The 21888-nt window shown below is 32.9% G+C and overlaps 2 protein-coding genes and 1 pseudogene across 2 annotated transcripts; 1 reads left to right on the forward strand and 2 right to left on the reverse strand.

The window, feature by feature from the left end:
- Positions 1–1882: 1882 nt before the first annotated feature.
- On the forward strand, positions 1883–7240 carry LOC110684245 (annotated as a pseudogene).
- A 337-nt stretch (positions 7241–7577) lies between these two features.
- LOC110684244 (60S ribosomal protein L10a) lies at positions 7578–10350 on the reverse strand. Its single transcript, XM_021860661.1, has 6 exons — positions 10252–10350; positions 10119–10155; positions 9049–9268; positions 8526–8691; positions 8083–8288; positions 7578–7873 (listed from the first exon to the last, which is right to left on the reverse strand). The coding sequence occupies exons 2-6, from the start codon at positions 10121–10123 to the stop codon at positions 7820–7822; spliced, it is 651 nt and encodes a 216-aa protein (XP_021716353.1). The 5' UTR covers positions 10124–10155; positions 10252–10350; the 3' UTR covers positions 7578–7819.
- Positions 10351–13076: 2726 nt separating this feature from the next.
- On the reverse strand, positions 13077–14451 carry LOC110684479. Its single transcript, XM_021860936.1, has 2 exons — positions 13378–14451; positions 13077–13292 (listed from the first exon to the last, which is right to left on the reverse strand). Exons 1-2 carry the CDS (start codon positions 14449–14451, stop codon positions 13077–13079), a joined length of 1290 nt encoding a protein of 429 aa, XP_021716628.1.
- Positions 14452–21888: the final 7437 nt, after the last annotated feature.

The following is a 21888-nucleotide window of genomic DNA, read 5'->3' on the forward strand; positions in this document are numbered from 1 at the left end:
TTAGTGACCTATGGGTAAATGGCGTCAAATTGATATAATTACCCTAAGTTTATATATAGTTACCTTATTTCCGTATATAAGGACCTTAGTATCATGGAAATTTTGTAAGTTTTATTTCAGTCACCTTATCTTTGTATATAACAATCTCTATGTAAATGTTGTCAAAATCGACGTAGTTACCTTATTTTTATATATAGTGACCTTTCTTTTTGTATATAGTGACCTTTATGTAAATGGTGTCAAAAACTTAGTCGATGTAGTTACCTTATTTTTGTATATAGCGACCTTAATGTAAATGTTGTAAAAATTGATATAGTTACCTTATTTTTGTATATAGTGACCTTTATGTAAATGTGGTTAAAATTGAAATAGTTACCCTATTTTTGTATATAGTGACCTCTAAGTAAATATTGTAAAAATTGATATAGTTACCTTATTTCTATATATAGTGACCTCGGTGTAAATGTCATCAAAATTAATATAACTCGATATAATTACCTTATTTTTGTATATAGTGACCTCTGGGTTGTTTCACACCATCAGATTATCTAGTGAACATTCAATGGCTAAGATTGCTTGTTTTTAGTTTTCACCATAAGCACTGTTTTTAGCGGAACCTCCCCGTATATATATATATATATATATATATATATATATATACTGGAACCTGGATTAATTAATAAGGAAATGTTTCCGTCAAAAAAACAAAAAAATAAGGAGATGTTAATATGTTACTGATGTATGATTACACTAATTCAAACTTGGCCCAATGTACGAATTAGGCCTCTAAAGCTCAGATGGAAACATGGAGCTGAATTTAAGTGGGCCACTAGGGTGGGCTTCACCCATATCAAATACTGAACTTTGAGCTGATTATTGGTAATTAGATTTATAACGCTAATTAATACGAAGTTGCTTCGAAGATCTGATCAATTAATCACAGAACCAGGCAACTAACTATACTCCATTTCTTTGATTATTACTTCGTATTAATAATATGACAATATCTCCTCCAAATTAAATCAACATCGTATAATATAATGTTGTACTAATAAGATTTTAGTTTAATGACAAAGATTGTCGCAAGTTCAAATCCTTGAAACAAAAAATATACGAAGTACTACTATATGTAAGCATAAGACTACAACTAATCCCAAGTTTGTTCAAGAACCTAAAGAATTACATGATATCTAAAGCCAATACTCTTTAAGAACTGTAAAACAGTGTGATTTACAGAGTAATACTAATCATTTTCGAACTTCATAACACATACACAATGGCTAATAGAAACCCTTATCAATTGATTCCGCGTATTGATAAATATTAATACTACCTCCGTTAATTATTATGTGCAACAAAGGAATATTTTATGTCTCACAAATAATACCCCTTTGTTGCACATAATAATTAACGGTTAGTATATCCAAACCAAAAATATCATTCTTTAGTCATGAAAACATGTTAGTTGGTCCAATTATTCTTATATTTACCCAAAAAGTTCTTGATTATGTGCTGTCAATATTGCTTAGTAGCCCTGTCAAAAAAAAAATGCTTAGTAGCAGTTGAGTTACATGACTGACTAAACGAAGGGAGTTCTTTTGACAAGTTCATAACTTAAGAAAGTTAAACCTGTACTCTTCCTATCATTAAAACTAACTACTCATATTTAATAATTTGAATGTAATTAGTAAAAGTCTAATTCGAAAATAATGAACAATTCAATTATATGTTTGTCGTTGAATTGAAAAATTCGTGCTGACATAGGTTATATCTAGTAGAACATTTTAAAAATAATTTTATTCAAGACTTGCACAACTTTATTTATTATTTTAGTGATTTTATGTCATGGAATTAATCCAAGCAGTGGCTTATATAAAGGCCGTGAACATATCATTTGCTTCACAACTCATCTTCATTTAGCAATTTCAAATCTTATATCAAAATTCCCTTAGAAAACAATAAAAATCTCTTGTGGGAATCATCTGATCTAAGTACGTCCATCTAACAAAATGGCTCTAAATCATGCTTCACTCATGTCTTTCTTATTCATGACCTTGGTCGCAGTTTCATTTGCTCGCGAATACCCCACCCCGGGGTATATGGCCCCATCGTACTCTCCTGAGTACAAGGCGCCTATTTATAGCCCAGCACCAGTATACAAACCACCCATTTACTCACCACCACATGTGTATGAGTCTCCGGAATACACTCCATCACCAGTGTACAAGTCCCCAACTTACCCACCTATGTACAACCCATCACCGGTTTACAACTCTCCAGAGTACAAATCTCCTGAATACTACCCATCACCGGTTTACAAATCCCCCGAGTACAAATCTCCCGAGTACAAATCCCCTGAGTACAAATCTCCTAAATACACCCCATCACCAGTTTACAAATCTCTCGAGTACAAATCTCCTGAATACACACCATCACCGGTTTACAAATCCCCCGAGTACAAATCCCCCGAGTACAAATCACCTGAGTACAAATCTCCTAAGTACACCCCATCACCAGTTTACAAATCTCCTGAATACACACCATCACCGGTTTACAAATCCCCTGAGTACAAATCCCCTGAGTACAAATCTCCTAAGTACACCCCATCACCAGTTTACAAATCTCCTGAATACACACCATCACCGGTTTACAAATCCCCTGAGTACAAATCCCCTGAGTACAAATCTCCTAAGTACACCCCATCACCAGTTTATGAATCTCCAGAGTACAAGTCTCCAAAATACACCCCATCACCTGAGTACAAGTCTCCACCAGTCTACAGTCCACCATCATACGGATCTCCTGCATACACTCCATCACCAATTTATTGATTATTTATCACCTCATTACAAATGCGCAAAACCTACTAGTAGTATTCTACATATTTACACCGAGTATTCAATTTAACCATTGTTATTAGGTTTGGTAAATTTTTTATATCTCATGTTTGTTTTATGTTCAATATATATATTTGTCAGCTAATAATGAGCTTGTGTATTGTACAGGCTATTTGTGTAATACAGTATAATTTATATATTTAATTTATAAATAAATGTTACGAGTTTTTCTTAATTCTGATGTATCTACCTATTACGTACGTAGTATTATTATTTGCTTGAGGTGCCATATACATCTAGACATCTAGTAAATTAATGTCATAATTTGGTCAATGCATATACTCCCTATATATAGGACTTATCAGGTGGTAACAAAATTTGATTACCAGAAAAATTAAAGTTTCTAATAGCTTTCAGGTTATAATGAGTAAACAATATTAGTTAGACTGCTCATTGTGCTCAAAATTTAACAGATAAGGAGTTGAAACAGCAAGCAGTCAAACACATCATATAAGAACGTTATTCATGGTTAAAACAAAATATAACGACCTCAAACTTAAAAAAAAACAAAATAATAATAATAAATAAATAAAACTGCCTAATGGTCTAACATTGTGAGTTGTGTGACATTTTCGTTGTATGGAAGTAAGTCAAATTTTAAAATGAAAGAAGTAACATTTTTTTTGGAAGACAAATGAAAGAAGTAACATACTCCGTATTCAATAGTTTTGTAAAAAAAACGTATTCAATAGTGAATCACATATTTGAAAATTTAATACATAAACTAAAATTATTGTTGAAAATATGATTGGTTTTCAACAGTAATAGTTAACGAAAAACAAAATATATCTAACAACAATCTATTCAAATTTCACTTATATGACATAAGGTCTATTATGTTCAACTTTTCTTCTCTCATAGACAATTCATTTCAGAGTTCAGTTCAGTTCAGCCCTAATTAGTTCAGTTCACTAAAATCGTCAACCTTTGAGACACAACACAATTATAAAAGAAGTATCGCTGATGCGTTGTGACATTATCTCAAACTAGGGATGGCAACGGGCCAGATCTAGATCCGTCTTTGTATCAAGGATCCAGATCCGACCCAGATCTGTCAAGTCTGGAGAATGGAGACCCGGATCCAAATCCGACGGGTCCAACAGATTCGGATCCAATATATTTTGCCTAATTTCTTGCAAAAAATGTAATGTTTGGTCAAAAAACACATTTCAAACTTCCGTCGAGGGCTATTAAGTTCAACCTAAATTAAATTTATACAACTAATCTAAAAACACAAAGTAACCAACTTATACACTTATATTTTAAAATAAAAATTATAAACAACGAAAAAAGTACGATGTTTCAAATGAGCAAGTGAAAAAATAACGATGATGTATTCGATAAGCGACGAAAAAAATACGATGTTTCAAATGAGCACCCAAAATTCATCTCTTGAAATGGCTAATCTTTATCACTACTAATATTATCAACATCTTTAATAAAGAAACAAACAATTTTAGTTTTTTTAATAGGAAAATTAAAAAACAGGTAAACGGATCTGGGTCCGGATCTAGGGGTCAAATCTGGATCCATTTTTTTTTTCAGTCGGACCCGGATCCGACCGGATTCGATGGGTCCAAAATTTGAAGACCCAGATGTGTGAAAAACGAATCTGGATCCACAAATCCAGGTCGGGTCCAGATCCACTGCCATCCTTTATCTTAAACTATTATGTTTCATGAACTATTGTATAGAGAAAAAAATGTTTTAACGCTAACTTAGCACGGAAGCCATAGGGTGAGGAAAATGATGAAAATACCTCTGCAATTCTGCATAATCCAACTCATTATCGTTAATATCATGAATCCCACGACACCTTAGGATTGGAGACCATTTTTATGGTTTTTTTTTAAGAAAATATGAGTTTGATCATTTACTTACCATCCAATATTTATTTCTCTATCTCATTTATCCATCTTGTATAATTGTTGCTCATATCCACATCAACAACCATATAACTTAAAACACCGTCATACTACGAAAGCATGAGATTTTTGGATCTTTGGGCGTCTATTCAAAAATTTCAGGCGTTGTCATGGTTTGCCTAGAATTCTCGAACAAAACCCCGGGAGATCTGAAAATCCCAAGCGTTCCAGGAGTTCCTAAGGAACGACCGAAAAAAAATGTATCTGCTCGCCGGTGTCGATCCTGTTTCCTTTGCGATTTCCGGACATATTATCCTCCCTTGTAACCTCGACACGAAAATTAAAAATTAAAAGATTAAAAAACGATTTTGTTGGTGGTTGAATTTGGGTGCCTTGCTTGGTGGTGGACCCAGTGGTCGCTTTTGGTGGGTGAAATTAAGGATGTTAGGAGTGAAGAAAGATAAAGAGGTAAAAGTGAAAATAATGGAGTATATGTTTGAAGGGTTATTTAAGGGGGTAGATAAGTATGTTCATTTATAAAAACGGAAGTTATCTGGTGTATATCGGGCATTATTTAGTACCATATATGTTTTTCCCTTGCAAACAAAGCCGAGAGTATTTCATTGGTATTGATGTAATATACTTCCTCTTTTTTCTTTTTTTTTTTTTTTAAATCACTAGCTACTTCTTTTTTTCACGTTTGTTATTGTATATTTTTAGTCGTTTATATATTTAATTATGCACTTGTAATAATTATGAAAATTAGGTTTTAATAAATATGCATATGACTATATATTTCTTTAATTGTAAATGAGGCAATATAACAAACGTTTAGTGTGTTAATAATGTACATTTAAAGTTACAATTTATTACAAAGGAACCACTTCGGTGCAAAATCTTTAACTCTTTCCTCTCAAAAGATGTAAAGGTATGTGATATGGGTTAAAACCTAAATCGCTTTTTAAATTTACATGGTATTTTTACTTTTTTTAAATGTGCAAATGTACTTAATCAAAACGCGTTAGACAATTTGTTGGGTCTTCGAAACGTACCACCAAACCTTAGTTTTGGATCATATTCAAACACTTTAAAATAAATTTTTCTTTTTAAACACTATTGGGAAAAAAATAAAAATAAATAATAATAAGAGATGTCTTTTGATTAGTTCTGAACTTGAGAAAGTTAAACGCCAATTGTCCTAATCTCCCTATCATTATGAATTTATAACCAAGTGGTACTACTAGATAATAAAATAAGTCATTTGCATCAAATTACTACTTCCAACTCATATATTGTCAATTTGAATGTTAGTAGTAAAAGTCTACAAGCAACCAATAAAAAAAAGGAACTAACAATTCAAGTAATTTTTGCATTGAATTGAAATAATCATGGACAAAGGTACTTATATGAACTACTCCGTAATTAAAAGATTGAAGACTTGCTCAAATTAGAGCTATTATTTTAGTGATTTTATGTATGGAATCAATCCAAGCAATGGCTTATATATAGGCCATTAAAAAATGATATGCTTCACAACTCATTCTTCATTCAACAAATCAATTCTCTAATCAAAATAGTCCTCGTTAAAGCTCTTGTGAGGATAATCTGATCAAAACACTTCCAACAAAATGGCTCTTAATCACTCTTCACTTGTATCTTTCGTGCTCATGACCTTGGCAGCAGTTTCATCTGCTCGCGACTACCCCACTTCGGGGTATAAGACACCTTCCTACTCTCCTGAGTACAAGGCACCAACTTATTACCCATCACCAGTATACAAATCACCGGTTTATTCATCACCACCAGTGTACGAGTCTCCGAAATACTCCTCACCACCACCAGTGTATGAGTCTCCAAAATACTCATCACCACCACCAATGTACAAGTCTCCATCATACAGCTACCCACCGTCAACATACACCCCACCCACATACAAGTCCCCAATGTACTACATGTCTCCAGTTTACACAGCACCAACATACAAGACCCCAACTTACACACCTTCACCAAAATACACCCCATCACCGGTATACAAATATCCAGAATATCCATCACCAACATACAATCCTCCAAAATACAACCCTTCACCGGTATACCAATCTCCAGAATATAACCTATCACCAACATACAAATCTCCAGAATACACACCATCACCAGTGTACAAATCCCCAAGCTACTCGCGTTCACCAGTGTACAATTCCCCAACTTACACCCCTTCCCCAGTTTACTCTTCCCCAACTTATTAGCACCCCAAAGGCCCAAATACACTCCATCGCCAATATACTAATTTTTGTTTCACCCCAGTGAAATCCTAGTGAGTGATAATAAGGTTTGAGGTTTGACAAGTCCTTTACCTTATAATGTTATTTTGCAAAAATAAATGACAATGTTGGTCATTAAGGTTGTAATTGTTTATTCTTCATTCTGATCAATGTATGAGTTCTAATCAATAACAAAAGAGTTTAATTTCTATTTATCCAAGAATTTCTAATATTTCATAAAATAGGCATACAGTTCCTGAATGCAAAAATCACAATTAAATTAGGAAAACTAAACCAAATACAGAGGGAACTGTGAATGTCAAAAACTCAAAACAAAGCATCATTGATATTTAGTGAAGATGGGCAAAGGGTGGGTGGTGGGCGAGTTTGAAATTCAACCATCAGTGTAGAATTTCTAGCAGTAACGAACTTCTTCTATCATACAAACAAGCAAAAAGCTTTAATTGACATGGAGTAAAAGTCACTTTAGTTTTGCATCTTATCACGAGACAATTGCTCTAACTGCCACAAGCAAGCAATATAAGAAACTAACCTTAATCTTCTACAAGGAGATCAACCCCAAAAAATTCAAACTGCCCATAGGGTAAAAAACATCAAATATGAAAGAGGTCACTGATGATAAAATTAAGCAGAAAATTTTTAGCCATTTCATTTGAGAAAAATATCCCAGTATACTAAAGCTCACAACAATTAAGATTGTACTACTAGTAGAGGGCAGTCAACAAAATTCAAATCCTACAACGCAACTCAGCCAAAAATGGTGATACAGACTGATTTAGAAGATGCGGTATGGCTTCCCCATGGTACTCTTCAGGTATAGGCATCGAACCTGTCAAAAAAAAATAATTCAAAGTTAGATGAACACAATTGCAATATCGGTAAGATGCAATCATCTTACAGCAAGAAAATCCCAATTAGCAAAATTTGATGCACACAAATACATGAATGCAGGACTGTGATGTGTTCGTCGTGCAGCAAAGAACATCAATCAGGACTTTTATATTATAAGAAATTCATAGGCAAACCAAAATAACTCACGTTTTGCCAGTTCTTCTTCAACAGTGAAACAAGAAAGTTGACGCTCATTTGCACATTTTGGAAAATTTGCTTCTCTTCCATACTCAAGTTACCAACAGCAACTCCCATGCAGAGAACTTTCTTAAGCTGAAACTTAACAGTTGCCTTGATCTCGTTAACTTTGTTCTCTAGGGGCTCCTGGTGGGTAACAAGTGTAGGGAACTTACCTGTATAATCAATGTAAATAACCAATGAGCAAAACATAAAAAGATGAAACAGATTTGACAACATGAACACTGATGAATAAACATCATACAACAAAAATTTTCATATCAACTGAACCCAATATAAACAGAATCTAAACTAAGAAAAGCTTATGAACGTAAACCACATCACCATACCACTACCAACAGACATGAAATATACAAACCATTTTATATTTATTGCTATTAAAATATACTTGCCTGCCTTGTTAAGACCAGGTCCTAGCAAACGGGGAATCTGCTTAATGACTGCTTCAGATGCAAGGAAAGCATGGTACTTCTTTGCAAGCTTCTTCACCAACTTCTTGTTCTTGTTTAATTTCTTCAATGCTTCTACATCCATCCACTCCAAACCAATTCTCTCAGCCTACAATCACATCAAAATAGCACAATGAGACAACAATTAGGACAAAGGTATAGTGAGCCTAAACCAAATATTACTACAATCACCAAAAGTAAGATAAGCACACAAAAACCAAAATTTATGTAAAATGCTATATTCAGGATTTCCATAACAAGCATCTTATACAAGTTCAAACTCAAATGCCTAAAGAGAAATCTACAAGCATACATGCCACGATCAGCAGCTGATAACTTATAAAAACCTAGGTTATAATAATAGCATAGTGACCATTTGGCAGGCTTATTTTAAACAGGGTTTTTCATCCAACTTTCAAAATTGCTTAGATAACCAAATAGAAATCTACAACTAAGAGATAATTACCTCTTCCACATGTTGTGCATCTCCAAGCATGCAGACTTTCATCTTGGGACGAGGGATGTGTGGCAACTTAACAGAACCACTGAAACGCTTGTCCTTTTGGGGATCATAATTCTTCAAACCAATCTGCAGCTCAACTGTCTCTGTAAACTTGCGATTCTTCTCTTTGGCATCGTTTGCAATCCCAGAGATCGCTTCTCTCACAGCTTCACTCTGAAGCTTACTGCACATAGAATTAAAACACATAAGTTTTAACAATTTTAATAACCAGTTCATATAATCTCAGTACTTACATTTCAAATTAGAAATGCATTTCTATTAGTCTCGTTGTCAAAACTTTGCACTTATTAAAAATTAAGCTTAAAAGATCTTCATAACATATTACTTTAAGCTTTTACTAACGGAGAAAGATAACTTTTTTAACAAAAAAATAATGTCAACAACCTTCAAACAATCTAGATTATACAAGATTAACTCAATTTAAGCTTGATTTTTAGTAAAGTAATGCAACCAGAATACACTGAAAGCAAATAAAGGTCGACATCGAAAAGGATTAACCTAAAATCAAAATGCTAACAACTAACTTCATATAATCGGGTTTATCGAACAATAGGGATTATACAGGATGTAAGTTTAAATATAACCTTGGTATTGAGTAGAGTAATGAAGCCAGAAATAAGTGAATAAAAACATTGACATGATACAGTCACTCTATCACTTTATATTTTTAGGGTTAGCGCCTTCCAAAATCAATTAATTAAGAATTAAAGGTCTTAATGCACAAATTAAAAAAACAAAACAAACTAACCAAGATCAACTAAATAACTTAAACAAATCGTCGATTCATATAATTTTGAAGCATTTCATATTCTCCCACATATAATTAACATCACACTAACATTTTAAGATTTTTAAATGAAATATCATACATTTCCTAAACTAAATCATACAGAAAGAGTAACTAACAAAAACCCTAATCAAACAAATTTAACCAGAAAATAACATGAAATGCATCGATAAATAGAGTGCATATTGAAAAAAGTAGAGATCAGAAATGCAGAAAAATAGCATACCTCATAATTACAGCTTAAATCGAGCAAGGTCAAAAACCTGATTTAAAAATAAAAGGAGAATCAAAGTTAAACGAAAATTAGGGATTGAAATAAACGCAGAAATTGCAGAGGAAAATGAGAGAGAAAAGAGTACCGGAGAGAAGTGGCTAGGGTTTACGGCTGCTGCTAAGAGGAGTTGGAAGTAGATAAGAAGGTTTAAATAGGTTAAAGCTTTATTAATTTGGGCCTTTTTATTTGGACTATTGTTCGGGTTATTGATATGGGTTCGTTTAAATGTTAGCCCATTGTTCGATATGAAACTAGGGTAAATGGGTAACGGCGTAATGTTTTTTTGTGCTTGCAAAGTGTTGGTGTTGGTATGACTGTATAATTGTCATGGATGATGTGGGTTATGTTTGGTAAATAGTTGATAGTTGAATTTGATTGTGTTACCTGATTTTAACTACTAGTTGATCATAGTTGATTTAAATGATTAATTGTATTAAATAAGACCATGTTCTTTTGAGCTGTTGTGGTCTAAAATCTGTTTTGCTAACATCTACTCTATTGAAATCTGTTATGCTCATAAGCTCAAAAGAACATGACCTAATTGTATAAACAGATTGTATTAAAGTGTTTGTTATATGGACTAGTTGAATTCTTATAGCTAATTTATTTCTTAAACCAGTATTAGTATGCAAATTGATAAATTAATGAGGACATTGACATATTTTATTGTGGTAGGGTTATGGGGTTTGATGAAAGTATAATTGTTATTAACCTTAATTTACTAATATAAACTAGTGAAAAACCTTTTTCACAGTTTATTGAAAATGAGCTTATTTGATGAAATAAGCTTTTTAAATCAGCTCACCACCAAACAGCGGCCAAATAGTTTATTGTAATGGTTAAATAATCTATTTTTGCCCCAATAAGTTCCTTAAAAACACCACCATTGTTTAGGAATTTTACTCACACGAGGTGAACTAGAGTTAATATTTCAAGAAATCTATTAAGAGTGTGTTCAATTTACTTTATTTTTACTTAACTGAACGTATTTAAAATGTAAAATAGAATTATATATCTTTTAAGAGTTCTTAAATTATTTTATATGAACTTATTAATCCTTATCCGAATTTATATTTCTCAAACTGCAACTTTTGTTTGTATCTGGCCACACTGTGTGGCCAACTGACACACACCAAGTAACCCCTGATCGAGTAACCCCTAACCGATTGAGTAACCTCAGATCAAATGATTGAGTAACCCCTATAGCACTAACAAAGTAACCCCAATAATGGTTGCCACGTGGTGTGGCCAGCCACATATGAAAGTTTGTGTTTTCCAAGTCTCTTTGTATCTAAAAAGTGCTTTAATTTGACTAACGCATGACACATGTGATAATGCACAACCTTGACCATTGATATCTTCAATTTTCTATTAGCAACTTTAATAAAAATTGATATTATGGAAATATACATTGTCACTATTATAGCAAAATAAACTCTACCAACATTTAACCTATATATAAATTATACAAAATCAAATCAGAGTACGGATCTAGGCTGATAGAGAGAGTCCACTTCATTCACAAATTCTAAGGAGGTTCCATCACAAAATCATATGGCAATAGGAGGAGTATCCCCTTAGCCTTATAAATTGTTTAACTCTCTCCTTTTTTTCTCAATGTGGGACATTTACATGTGTTATTTAAATAGGATATACTTCAATACTCCCCCTTGCATGTAAGATCCTTTTAACTCAAGAATCACTTGATCCAAATTAATTTGGCCCATAATACTTAATGGCATTAAAGATCTAAAACCTTGGGCCTGACAATATACTCGAGCCATTACAAGTCTCATATAGTGAACCTGACTTTGATACCATGTAGAAATTGATAAAGGCTCAAAGCTTGTCTCACCATTCATTGATTGAGTGTATATATAATATGGAGTATAGGATATCTCAAAAGACGGAGTAAAGCACAAATACAGTCCCTAAACTTTTGTATTTGTGCACTTTTGGTCCCTCAACTTTTGTATGTGCATTTTTAGTCCCTCAACCACTATATTTGGTGATTCTGACCAAAAGTTTAGGGACCTTGCTTAGTCAGCAAAAGTTTAGGGACCATGAGTCAGCAAAAGTAAGCAATTAGCAGCCAAAAACTTCAGGGACGATGACTAAGCAAAAAGTTTAGGGACTGCCACCATTAATGCAACAACAATTACACAACAAATGTGCACGAATGTTTGCACTATTAAAAAACTAGCCATTAACAATTCAAAACAACTTTATAAACTACAGAATATCTCCAAAAAAATTGATGTTCATCTTCAAAAAAATATGGCTTCTCAAATAAATTGCTTCCATTGCATCAGGAACTCCAGTTAAGGTACCTACAAAATAAAAATGTAAATTTGAAATTTCTGTTCATTGATGTAATAATTTTTTTTTTTTTTTTTTTGGTTTTTGTAGGATGTCTTCTTATAGTAGAGGTTCTAGTGGTAATGGAAGGAGGTGTCACTGTGGCTTACCTCTAAAAAGAACAAGGTCCTGGACTAAAGATAATCCAGGCAGGAGATTTGTAGCATGCCCAGACTATGATGCTGAGACCAACAGAAGAGGCTGCAAGTATTTTAATTGGACTGATGATGAAGATCAGACAGAATGGCAGAGGCAGGTCATCTTAGGGATACTTGAAGACAAAAAGATGTTGTGTAATGAAGTGCAAGAGCTGAAGAAGAGGGTTACTGAAGCAAACACAGTTGCAAGAAAGTTGAAGTCAGATTGTGTTATGTTGAAAATGAAAAAATCAAAGGTTTCAATATGTTTTAAGTGTGAATTGTGGGTTATTTTTGCACTTGCTACATGTGTACTTGCTTGGTTTGTTATTAGGTAGTAGGCTATCTAAATGTAATTGTTTTACTAATGACTGTTATTATTATGAAATTATAAATAAAAAGAAATGAGGTTACCTCATTTGCTCTTGTTTCTATTTTGAACTTGCTTTGTCCTAGCTAAGTTCTGCAGTGACTGTGTTGTTATTGTTTGTGATGATTGAGATGGTGCTTCTAGTTGTGTTTGTGACATAGTATATTCCTGAGAGAAGGAATATATGGTCTGCTCCCCTGCATAATCAGAGTAAAATGCAGCTCCTCTTCTAAAAGTTGTTGGATTTGGTTGATTAATTGGCTAAAATAAGTGACATGAAAAGTAATTAAGTAGAGTAATATAATGCATAAACAGAAATCAACTTATGGCAATAACAAAAACTTACAGTTGCTTGTCTTTGATAACCATTAGGATAGGTGTATACACCCACACCTCTGTTATGCATTGGGACTGTAGGAGTAGCTTCAGTAGGTTCAGTTGTGTGGGCAGAAGTTGTGTTAGTACCATTGAAGCTATCTCTTTGTGCATTTCTACATGTTGCTTTGTTGTGGCCTGGAACCCCACACAAGCTGCATGCTATTTTGCCTCCTTTCTTCCTTAGCTTCCCAGACTCAGTAACTTCACCAGCAGAGGCCCTTCTCTTTGTCTTAGGTCTGTTGTGCACCTTTTTCAGCTCTGGAGCAGTCACAATGTTCTCTGACGTAGACCATTCTTGTGGACTATTTAGAGGCTCAAATAGGTGATCATAAGCCTTGGCATATGTGTGCTTTTTGAAAAAATCATTCACATATTGCTCTGGTTGGTCCACTTTGTTCCAAATGGCCACCACAACATGTTTGCATGGTATCCCACTAACTTGCCATGCATTACAGGAGCATGTTCTGTCTGACAGATTAACAACATACTTAGTTTGAGTTGCCCCATGCCTCACTTCATAGCAAAAACCTCCATCCCAGAATGCATTCCAACCCCTTGCCCATACCTTATGCTTCTCAAGTTGTTGTTGGATTCTAGGACATAAACTGAGATCCCTTTCCTTGATCATGTCCCTTTTCTTGTGTAATATGTCCATTAAGCTCTCTCTAATGTCTTTTAACATGCTGATGATAGGTTTATGTCTCCATTTCAGTATATATGCATTAAAAAGTTCACTCATATTGTTGTCTACACTGTCACAACAAGACATAGGTGTGTAGAATGCCCTACACCATTTCTTATAATTTCTTTTCAACAAATCCTCAGCAGCATCATTTGAGAGGTCCCTCATTACTTGTAATTTAGCCAGAAAATCATTCTCAGTTGTGGACTTTGCAATTATCCAAAATTGCTTCCTAAACTCCAAGATACCACCAAACACACCCCTAAAGTTGCAATACACATGTCTTGCACATACCCTTCTCTCAGCCTGTGGAAAAACCTCTGCAATTGCAGCAAGCAAGCCCTTTTGTTGATCTAACATAAATGTATAGCCTGCCCCTTCTTTTGTTCCCAAATCAGCAGCAAGTAGGTGTAAGAACCAACTCCAAGTTTCAGTGCTTTCAACACCTACTACAGCTTATGCTAAGGGGAACATTTGGTTGTTCCCATCCCTACCTACTGCAACCAATAATTGCCCCCCATAAGGACCCTTCAAAAAGCACCCATCAAGTGATATAAAAGGCCTGCATCCACCTAAAAATCCTTTCCTCAAAGCCTCAAAACAAATGTATATCCTGTCAAAAACATTCCCATTTAACTTCAGCTTCACTGTATTCCCCCTATTGCTTCTTAAAATCTCAGCTGCATACCTAGGTAGCAATCCATATTGCTCCTTGTACTCACCCACAATAAGAGATTGCCCTCTTATCCTAGCCCTATGAGCCAAGTACCTACTGATCCTAATGCCCTAATCTAACCATACAGTCTCCATGAGATCATGTAACCTCATGTAAGGGTTGACTTTGAACTGTGTGTTATACTGCTTTGCAATCTAAGAGGCTGACATTTTCTTTACCTTAGAGGATCTTCCACAAGTATGTTCACCAACATAAGCTTTGACACAAAACTTTGTTTTATTTTTATCCCAAGAGGCCCAAATTCTCCATGGACATCCTTTGTCCTTGTGCTCACAAACTGCCCCTACCCTCATTTTATCATTCTTATGAAAAGGTATGTTTCTGCCTTGTTCAATGGAATGATTTATGATGGCCTGTTTAAAAGTGGATGGGTTATCAAATTTCTGCCCAGGATAAAAGACTTGGGATTGGGGTTTTTCACTTTCCAAAATCTTAATACTTGACTTAACATATTTGTTGGAAGGTGGAGCAACTAAAAAACCACAGTCATTGTCATCATCATCTTCATCAGGGCTATCTAGCTCATCAAACCTTCAAAGTCACTCCCAATTTCTCCCAAACCCTTAAATGCAGCTACCTTTCTCAACATCTCCAACTCATACTCATCAGAAACCACATTTTTTTTGTCATTGGCTATCTCACACCTTGCTTGCATACACTCCTCATCATCCACATCACTCCCTTCAGTGTCATAATCTATATCAGCTTGGTCATGCCTAGGAATATTCTCCTGTTCATGCAAATTCACTCCTTCACTTGACCTCTCAGCATGCTCATCATCTTCCCCAATGTTTGTTGTTAACAAACTCATAAAACTACCCCTTCTCCCTAAATTCTGAAATAAAGGATTGATATGTTCCTGATGCTCTGTATATATGTGAATGACCTTGTATTATAGAAGTAAACTCAAGAAAGGATCACATATATTTTTGTCAAAACCTAGGTACCTAATCCCTGAGTTAAAATCTTTCCTAGGATCTAAGAAATGGACCTTAACAATATCATCATATCCCAGACCATCTATATCCACAGTTGCAGGTATATCCTCAAACACATTTATTTTTCCCCCCAAGTAAAATGATTCACATCCAATTTGCCACTGACCACCATGATGTATAATCAAGCAAGATTTTAATTCCATAATCTGACAAAAGAATGGACAGCTTTTAGCAATGGCAATTCAACTAAGTACACAACTTTCTTTAGTACCATGTGATCACACACATGAACATGAATGTCATCAATTAAACCAAACATACAATTAAAGCTAAATGCAAAATAGATTAAGGTTTAAGTAAACAGAATAAAAGCATTCATTTTCATTAATATAATCATCATAATTGTCATTACAAAATATCCTACATTAGGCTTCATTGAATTACATACAACTGCATCATCCTAGATCACTAAATGAAGCCTAATCTGATTAAGTTAGATCATACAGTGTCATAGCAGTGACATACCAAAAAAAAAACCATCATGAATGTCACATTCAACCTACATACATACATTAAGCTATGACAATGTCAAAAGACTACCTAAACCATCTATTAACAGCACAAAAACCAGCTGATACCATAAGCAAAAAACTACCCACCCTACCACCCCACCTACCACCCCACCTACAACCTTCTAATCCTCCTTGAATAGAAGTGGAAAGCCATCGAAGTACACTGTCATGTCCTTCTCAATCCACGCAAAGAAGTCCCGCCCAAATTTGTAGAGAATGTCATTCAGAACCCAATCCCTGAACTCATTCCTATGGTGAATGCGGTATGGGAGGTAGGGTGCAATGTGCCTTAGGGTCCACCATAGCCGCCACTTCGAGCATACCCTCTCAACACTAATCTGGTCCACCCAATGGAGTTTGGGGAACACATGCAGCACAAGAACATCCTGGGTTGCCATCAGTGGGTGAGCATCTTCCAAAGCCTCCATACCTAGGTTATTAGGTGACCACGTCTATTAGATTGGCCGTTTTATGTGATCACATTAAAAACAGAGCATACAAAACCCTAATCTTTACTGTAAAACCCTAACTCAACAAAAATCACACAAAACAACAACTAATTTCATGCGATTGCAGAGAATAACAAAGTGAAGCATAATTTAAGTAGATCAACGCAAAAAAAATTCAAAATTTTCATCATTTTCATCAAACCCTCACTCGCTTACGAACACACAAACAGGGTATGTTTCATATTAAAAAAAGAAATTGAAATTGGGGATGAACCTCTACCTGATGTCAAAGACTCGAGTTTTTCTTTCTTATGCGTCGATGATTCTCCAAATTCCCACCCAGACATACCAATGGAGCTCGTATTTTTTGACTACTGTTTGCGATGAAGATGAATGACCCTTCACCTCTTCTAGAATATATACAAAAGCTTTTATCCCACCAAAGGATGAATTTTCATAGGGAATAGAAATCGAAATGCTGAGTTTTGATTAACAGGAATTCAATTGGGCCACGTGGCTTCTTTAAGTCCCTTAACTTTTCTTCATCATGACTACTGCCAACTCACAATTAAATAATATTTTTAACAAAAATATCTGGAAAAAAAAGGAAAAAAAAAATTGCCGACTCATGGTCCCTAAACTTTTGCTGACTAAGCAAGGTCCCTAAACTTTTGGTCAGAAACACCAAATATGGTGGTTGAGGGACCAAAAATGCACATACAAAAGTTAAGGGGCCAAAAGTGCACAAATACAAAAGTTTAGGGACTGTATTTGTGCTTTACTCTCAAAAGACGTGACAAAATCAAAAGATACATACAATATCATTAATACCCAATCAACCCTATATTTAAGGAAACAATATCCCAAAAATATTTTCTAATAATCCTAACACAAACGGATGCATTTAAATGATTTAATTGTATATTGAAGGATTTGGAAATAATGTAAGCAAGTTCATATAAGTTATTATAATACAAATTCACAACTTTCCCAAAAAAAATATAAAAGGTCAATTTACAACTAATACCAACAAGTACGAGTATGCATTATCTTAAGCTCACTTGCCTGTTTATACGAGTATGCATTTTCTTAATTTTTCTAGCAATTGCTCTCGATTTCTTAATTTTTCTTACACTCATATACCTTTTTATAGACTCTTTCTCTTAATTATTCTTACACTTACTCTTTTTTTTTTCAAAGTTTTCTAAAATTAAGTTCCAGTAAGTGAGTTGGAGAAAAAGGCAATACAATTTCTACCATTAATTTTCAACAAATAAAAATTATCTTAAATAAAAAATTATAAAAATTAATATATTAAATACATAAGACAATCTATATATTATACTAAAAGACAAGCGCCTCAATGTAAGGATGACAAATGTCACTCTCTCATTGGCTTATCTTATGTATAAAATATATCTATATAATTACTGTTTACATATTCAAGCATAATTATTTTTGTTAAATTTCAAACAATAAAAGCAAGTTTCTATACATGCATAAGATATTCATGATTTCCTAACATAAATATTGATTTAATTTTTTTATAATAAATATATACTTTCCAATACTACAAATAATTCATAAAGTTTTTCCAATCTTTATTTATAGTCAAGTTAAAGAATAATAACTAATTTGAAGCAATATGATTAAAGTGGCATAATGAAGGAAACAAATATTTCGTATTTTGAAAGGTTAATATTTTTTTTATGAAAATTAAATAAAATCGATAGAATTTAATTTGACGTCAATTATGAAATCAATATAAACATTTTAAAAAAAATCAGATGTACAATAAAATATTGTGCACCTATTATAAAAGCTACCCTGTAATGAATGAAAGTTATTTATGCTTTATTGATAAAAGTTACCCAAAATAGTCTACAAGTTATCCTAATTTCAATTCAAGTAATCGGATGAATACAAAAGTTTTTGATAAAGATACAAAATAGTGTAAAAATTACTTTTATCGTTTGTTGTACTCCTTGACAAATACTGAATGCTGAGCCGAAATATTGTCTTGGAAAAAAATACATAATCTTGAACATAAATTTAATTTTAAACGACCTTTCATTTTCTATACAATGTCTTTTACAATAACCTTTTGTTTTTCTTGCATAAAAAAAAATAAATAAAAAAAAAGAACCAATAACCAATCTAAACAAGAAGAATAAAAGTTAAATTGAATTAGACATTTGACGGAAAAGGGACAAATATAAAATGTATTATAACTATTACTCGTGTTTTAAATTGTAATATTCGTAATAACAATGCTATTACTTATGAATTTTTTTTTAAAAAAAACTAACATTTTGATTTAAAAATTGTGCATTGCTCATGTACTATACTAGATATACAACAATCATGTGCAATAATTTATGTTGTTTTATACATAATAATACTTTTAACTATAATAGTATGTGTATATAATATAATATTTTTTTACAATATAAAAAAGTATATGTATATAATATAATATTTTATAACACGTGTCCTTCATATATACCAAGTGTAGTCCCAATCACCACTACACCAATTGGTTGTTGGTGTAGTGGTGACTGAGACTATACTAGGTAGGGAGGACCTATGTTCGCTCCCCTGCAACAACAATTGGAAGGGGAATGGAACCTAATAACCTAGAACTGATCCTCAAATCTGGATTAGCCCAAAGGGTGAACCGGATAGAACACCCAAAACTGATCAATGCATATATGACGGGATTTAACTTATCTTTTATCTATCTTATACAAAACTCCAAAGTCTAATTTTTTTTTTCAAAATATAATAATAACATTTGTAAATTTTTGTTAATATGAAAGATATAAACCTATCAAAATGTATATATAGTTAAATTGTTTAATAACTTATATCGAATGCGTAGTTTTATTAAAATTATTTGCATGTAATCATTAAATATGTTGGATGTTGTGTAGCTATGCAACGTCCAAAACTTTAGTTGAGCGACTTTGATTTAGTGATTGTATGGTAAAAAGATATTGACTTCGATCTTGAAACCTAATAGTCTAATAAATTCTAAATAGAAAAATTAAAACAAAAGGAAATGAAAATAGTAAATGGCTTTAAATATTGAAATAAACATAACCTTTCAAATCAATTTAGCGAATTCAAGAGACAATTTTAAGGCTTTTAAAATTAAATGGGGAAAAATATATGTAAAAAGAACATTTTTAGATATATAAATGTCCATGCACTATTATAAGAGTTTTGTTAACCTTTTTATAATTAAGGTAGGGATAAATCTTAGTAATATATACTCCGTATATTTTATTTATATTAAATTATCAGTATCCATACCTATATACGAAGTATTTGTGTTGTATACTATATTTAATCAGTTGTTGGTTATATATGTGACTATTATATAATATATAGTTTTTGGCACAATGGTTAACTTAGGAAAAATATATGTTCTGCTAGGTCAAATATAAGGTTATTATTGTGTTTATAGATTTAATGAGTGTGACGGGTAAATAAAACATGTATATATTAGATTGATGGTAGCTACTGATGCGGATGATATGATGAGAAAATTTTAGTTTTTTCTCAACATGAGATATAAATAAAGGGGGTTGCTAAACGCAACCTAGGTTTACTTGACGTAACTCTTTTTCCCTTATTATTTTCAATCCTAACTATTACTAAATTTTAAGTTTTTGTTACAAGAGTACCAAAATCGATTTAAAATATTAATTGGGATTGCAATAGATGTAAATTTTAACCAAGAATAACTCGGAATTGATGTATGTTTTTTGTTTTTAAATTTTTTTTTCGAGTACACTTTGTGCAATACGAGTGAAACGTGTTGCTCTATTTCAATTACATTGAACAAAATCAATACCTATATTATCTAGATTGGGTGTAAAAATTGGCCTACATTTCACAAGATTATCAAAGGGAGTCAATGTACTAGTATAAAATTTTTGGATACCCCATATGAACAAGTACCCCTTGTATTATAGCTACTACATGACATAGGGACTTGATCGTATTACCCAAGTATCCCAGCTGCATGAAATAGTATAGCTTCATCTATTTTTAGCCCCAACTATACAAAACATGCAATCTAATTCACAATCGTTATAGGAAATGGACTTGATCGTATTACCCAAGTTATACGAAATCCTACTTTTTTTTTTGTAACCAAATATCATCCCAATTCGATTCATTTAAAGTAATGAAAATTAGAAACCAAAAAAGATTAAATACTATTGATTTCTCATAAATTCGAACCTAGATAAGCAAAATATCAAAAATTCTGGAAAAACAGTATGAAAACACTCAAATTTTATATATCTTTTACAATTATTCATTCATGAAAGAAATCAAGAGAAGGTAATGTCAAAAGATTTTTTTTATAGGGAAACTAACACTCTTTAATAATTGTGCAATTGAATACTTAAAGCCCCAAAATTCTCAAACTCCAGCGCAAAAAATCCAGAAAATAAACCTAAAATCGATTGAAAAAATAGAGCAACAAATATGAGGGAGATTGTGAAGTTTAGCTTGACCACAACAATGAAAAATTAGCAGCCAAGATCGAGCGAAAATGATGTCGCGATTCATGATAATTAGAATTCCTCAAATTAAATCGGGGCATTAGATTATGAACTGGATGATTATAAATTGAAGATTTTGGGGTTTTAGGGTGAAAGAGAGGGAAGCAACGTAAAAATGAGAATATGAGATTGGAAAGGGTATATTTGGGTTTTTAGAAGGGTGTGTGTTAAGTAGGTGAGGGTTGTATTTAGCAACCATGGAAATTAGTCCACTGCTTATATAGCTATTTGGAGTATTATTCAATTATTTTTCAATTAATAAAATAACATTATAAAAAATTAAAAGAAATACAAATAACATAAAATACTATTCAAATAACATCCCTTTAATTTTTTTTTATTGACCACTAGTAACCAAGTCCTTTAATAGTAAATGAATTACCTTTGTTTTTATTTTTATTTTTCCTACGGGTTTAATAATTTGATTTATAAACCGTGCATCGCACGGGCACTATGCTAGTATTTAACTAAATGGCATGTGAATATTTTTTTAAATGAGTGTTTTTTTTTTTTGTTAAATTGTCT

Source organism: Chenopodium quinoa, unplaced genomic scaffold (assembly GCF_001683475.1).
Source record: "Chenopodium quinoa cultivar QQ74 unplaced genomic scaffold, ASM168347v1, whole genome shotgun sequence".
Taxonomy (NCBI): Eukaryota; Viridiplantae; Streptophyta; class Magnoliopsida; order Caryophyllales; family Amaranthaceae; genus Chenopodium; species Chenopodium quinoa.

What these genes read in the sequence shown, in the direction of transcription:
- LOC110684479 (XM_021860936.1), bottom strand. Translation starts at nt 14,451, where the DNA reads ATGTTAGATCAACAAAAGGGCTTGCTTGCTGCAATTGCAGAGGTTTTT. An exon ending in GTTATCAAAGACAAGCAACT is followed by an intron (nt 13,293 to 13,377) that starts GTAAGTTTTTGT and finishes CACTTATTTTAG; the next exon opens with CCAATTAATCAACCAAATCC.
- LOC110684244 (XM_021860661.1), bottom strand. An exon ending in ATGCACAACATGTGGAAGAG is followed by an intron (nt 8,692 to 9,048) that starts GTAATTATCTCT and finishes ATGTGATTGTAG; the next exon opens with GCTGAGAGAATTGGTTTGGA. An exon ending in ACCTGGTCTTAACAAGGCAG is followed by an intron (nt 8,289 to 8,525) that starts GCAAGTATATTT and finishes TTGATTATACAG; the next exon opens with GTAAGTTCCCTACACTTGTT.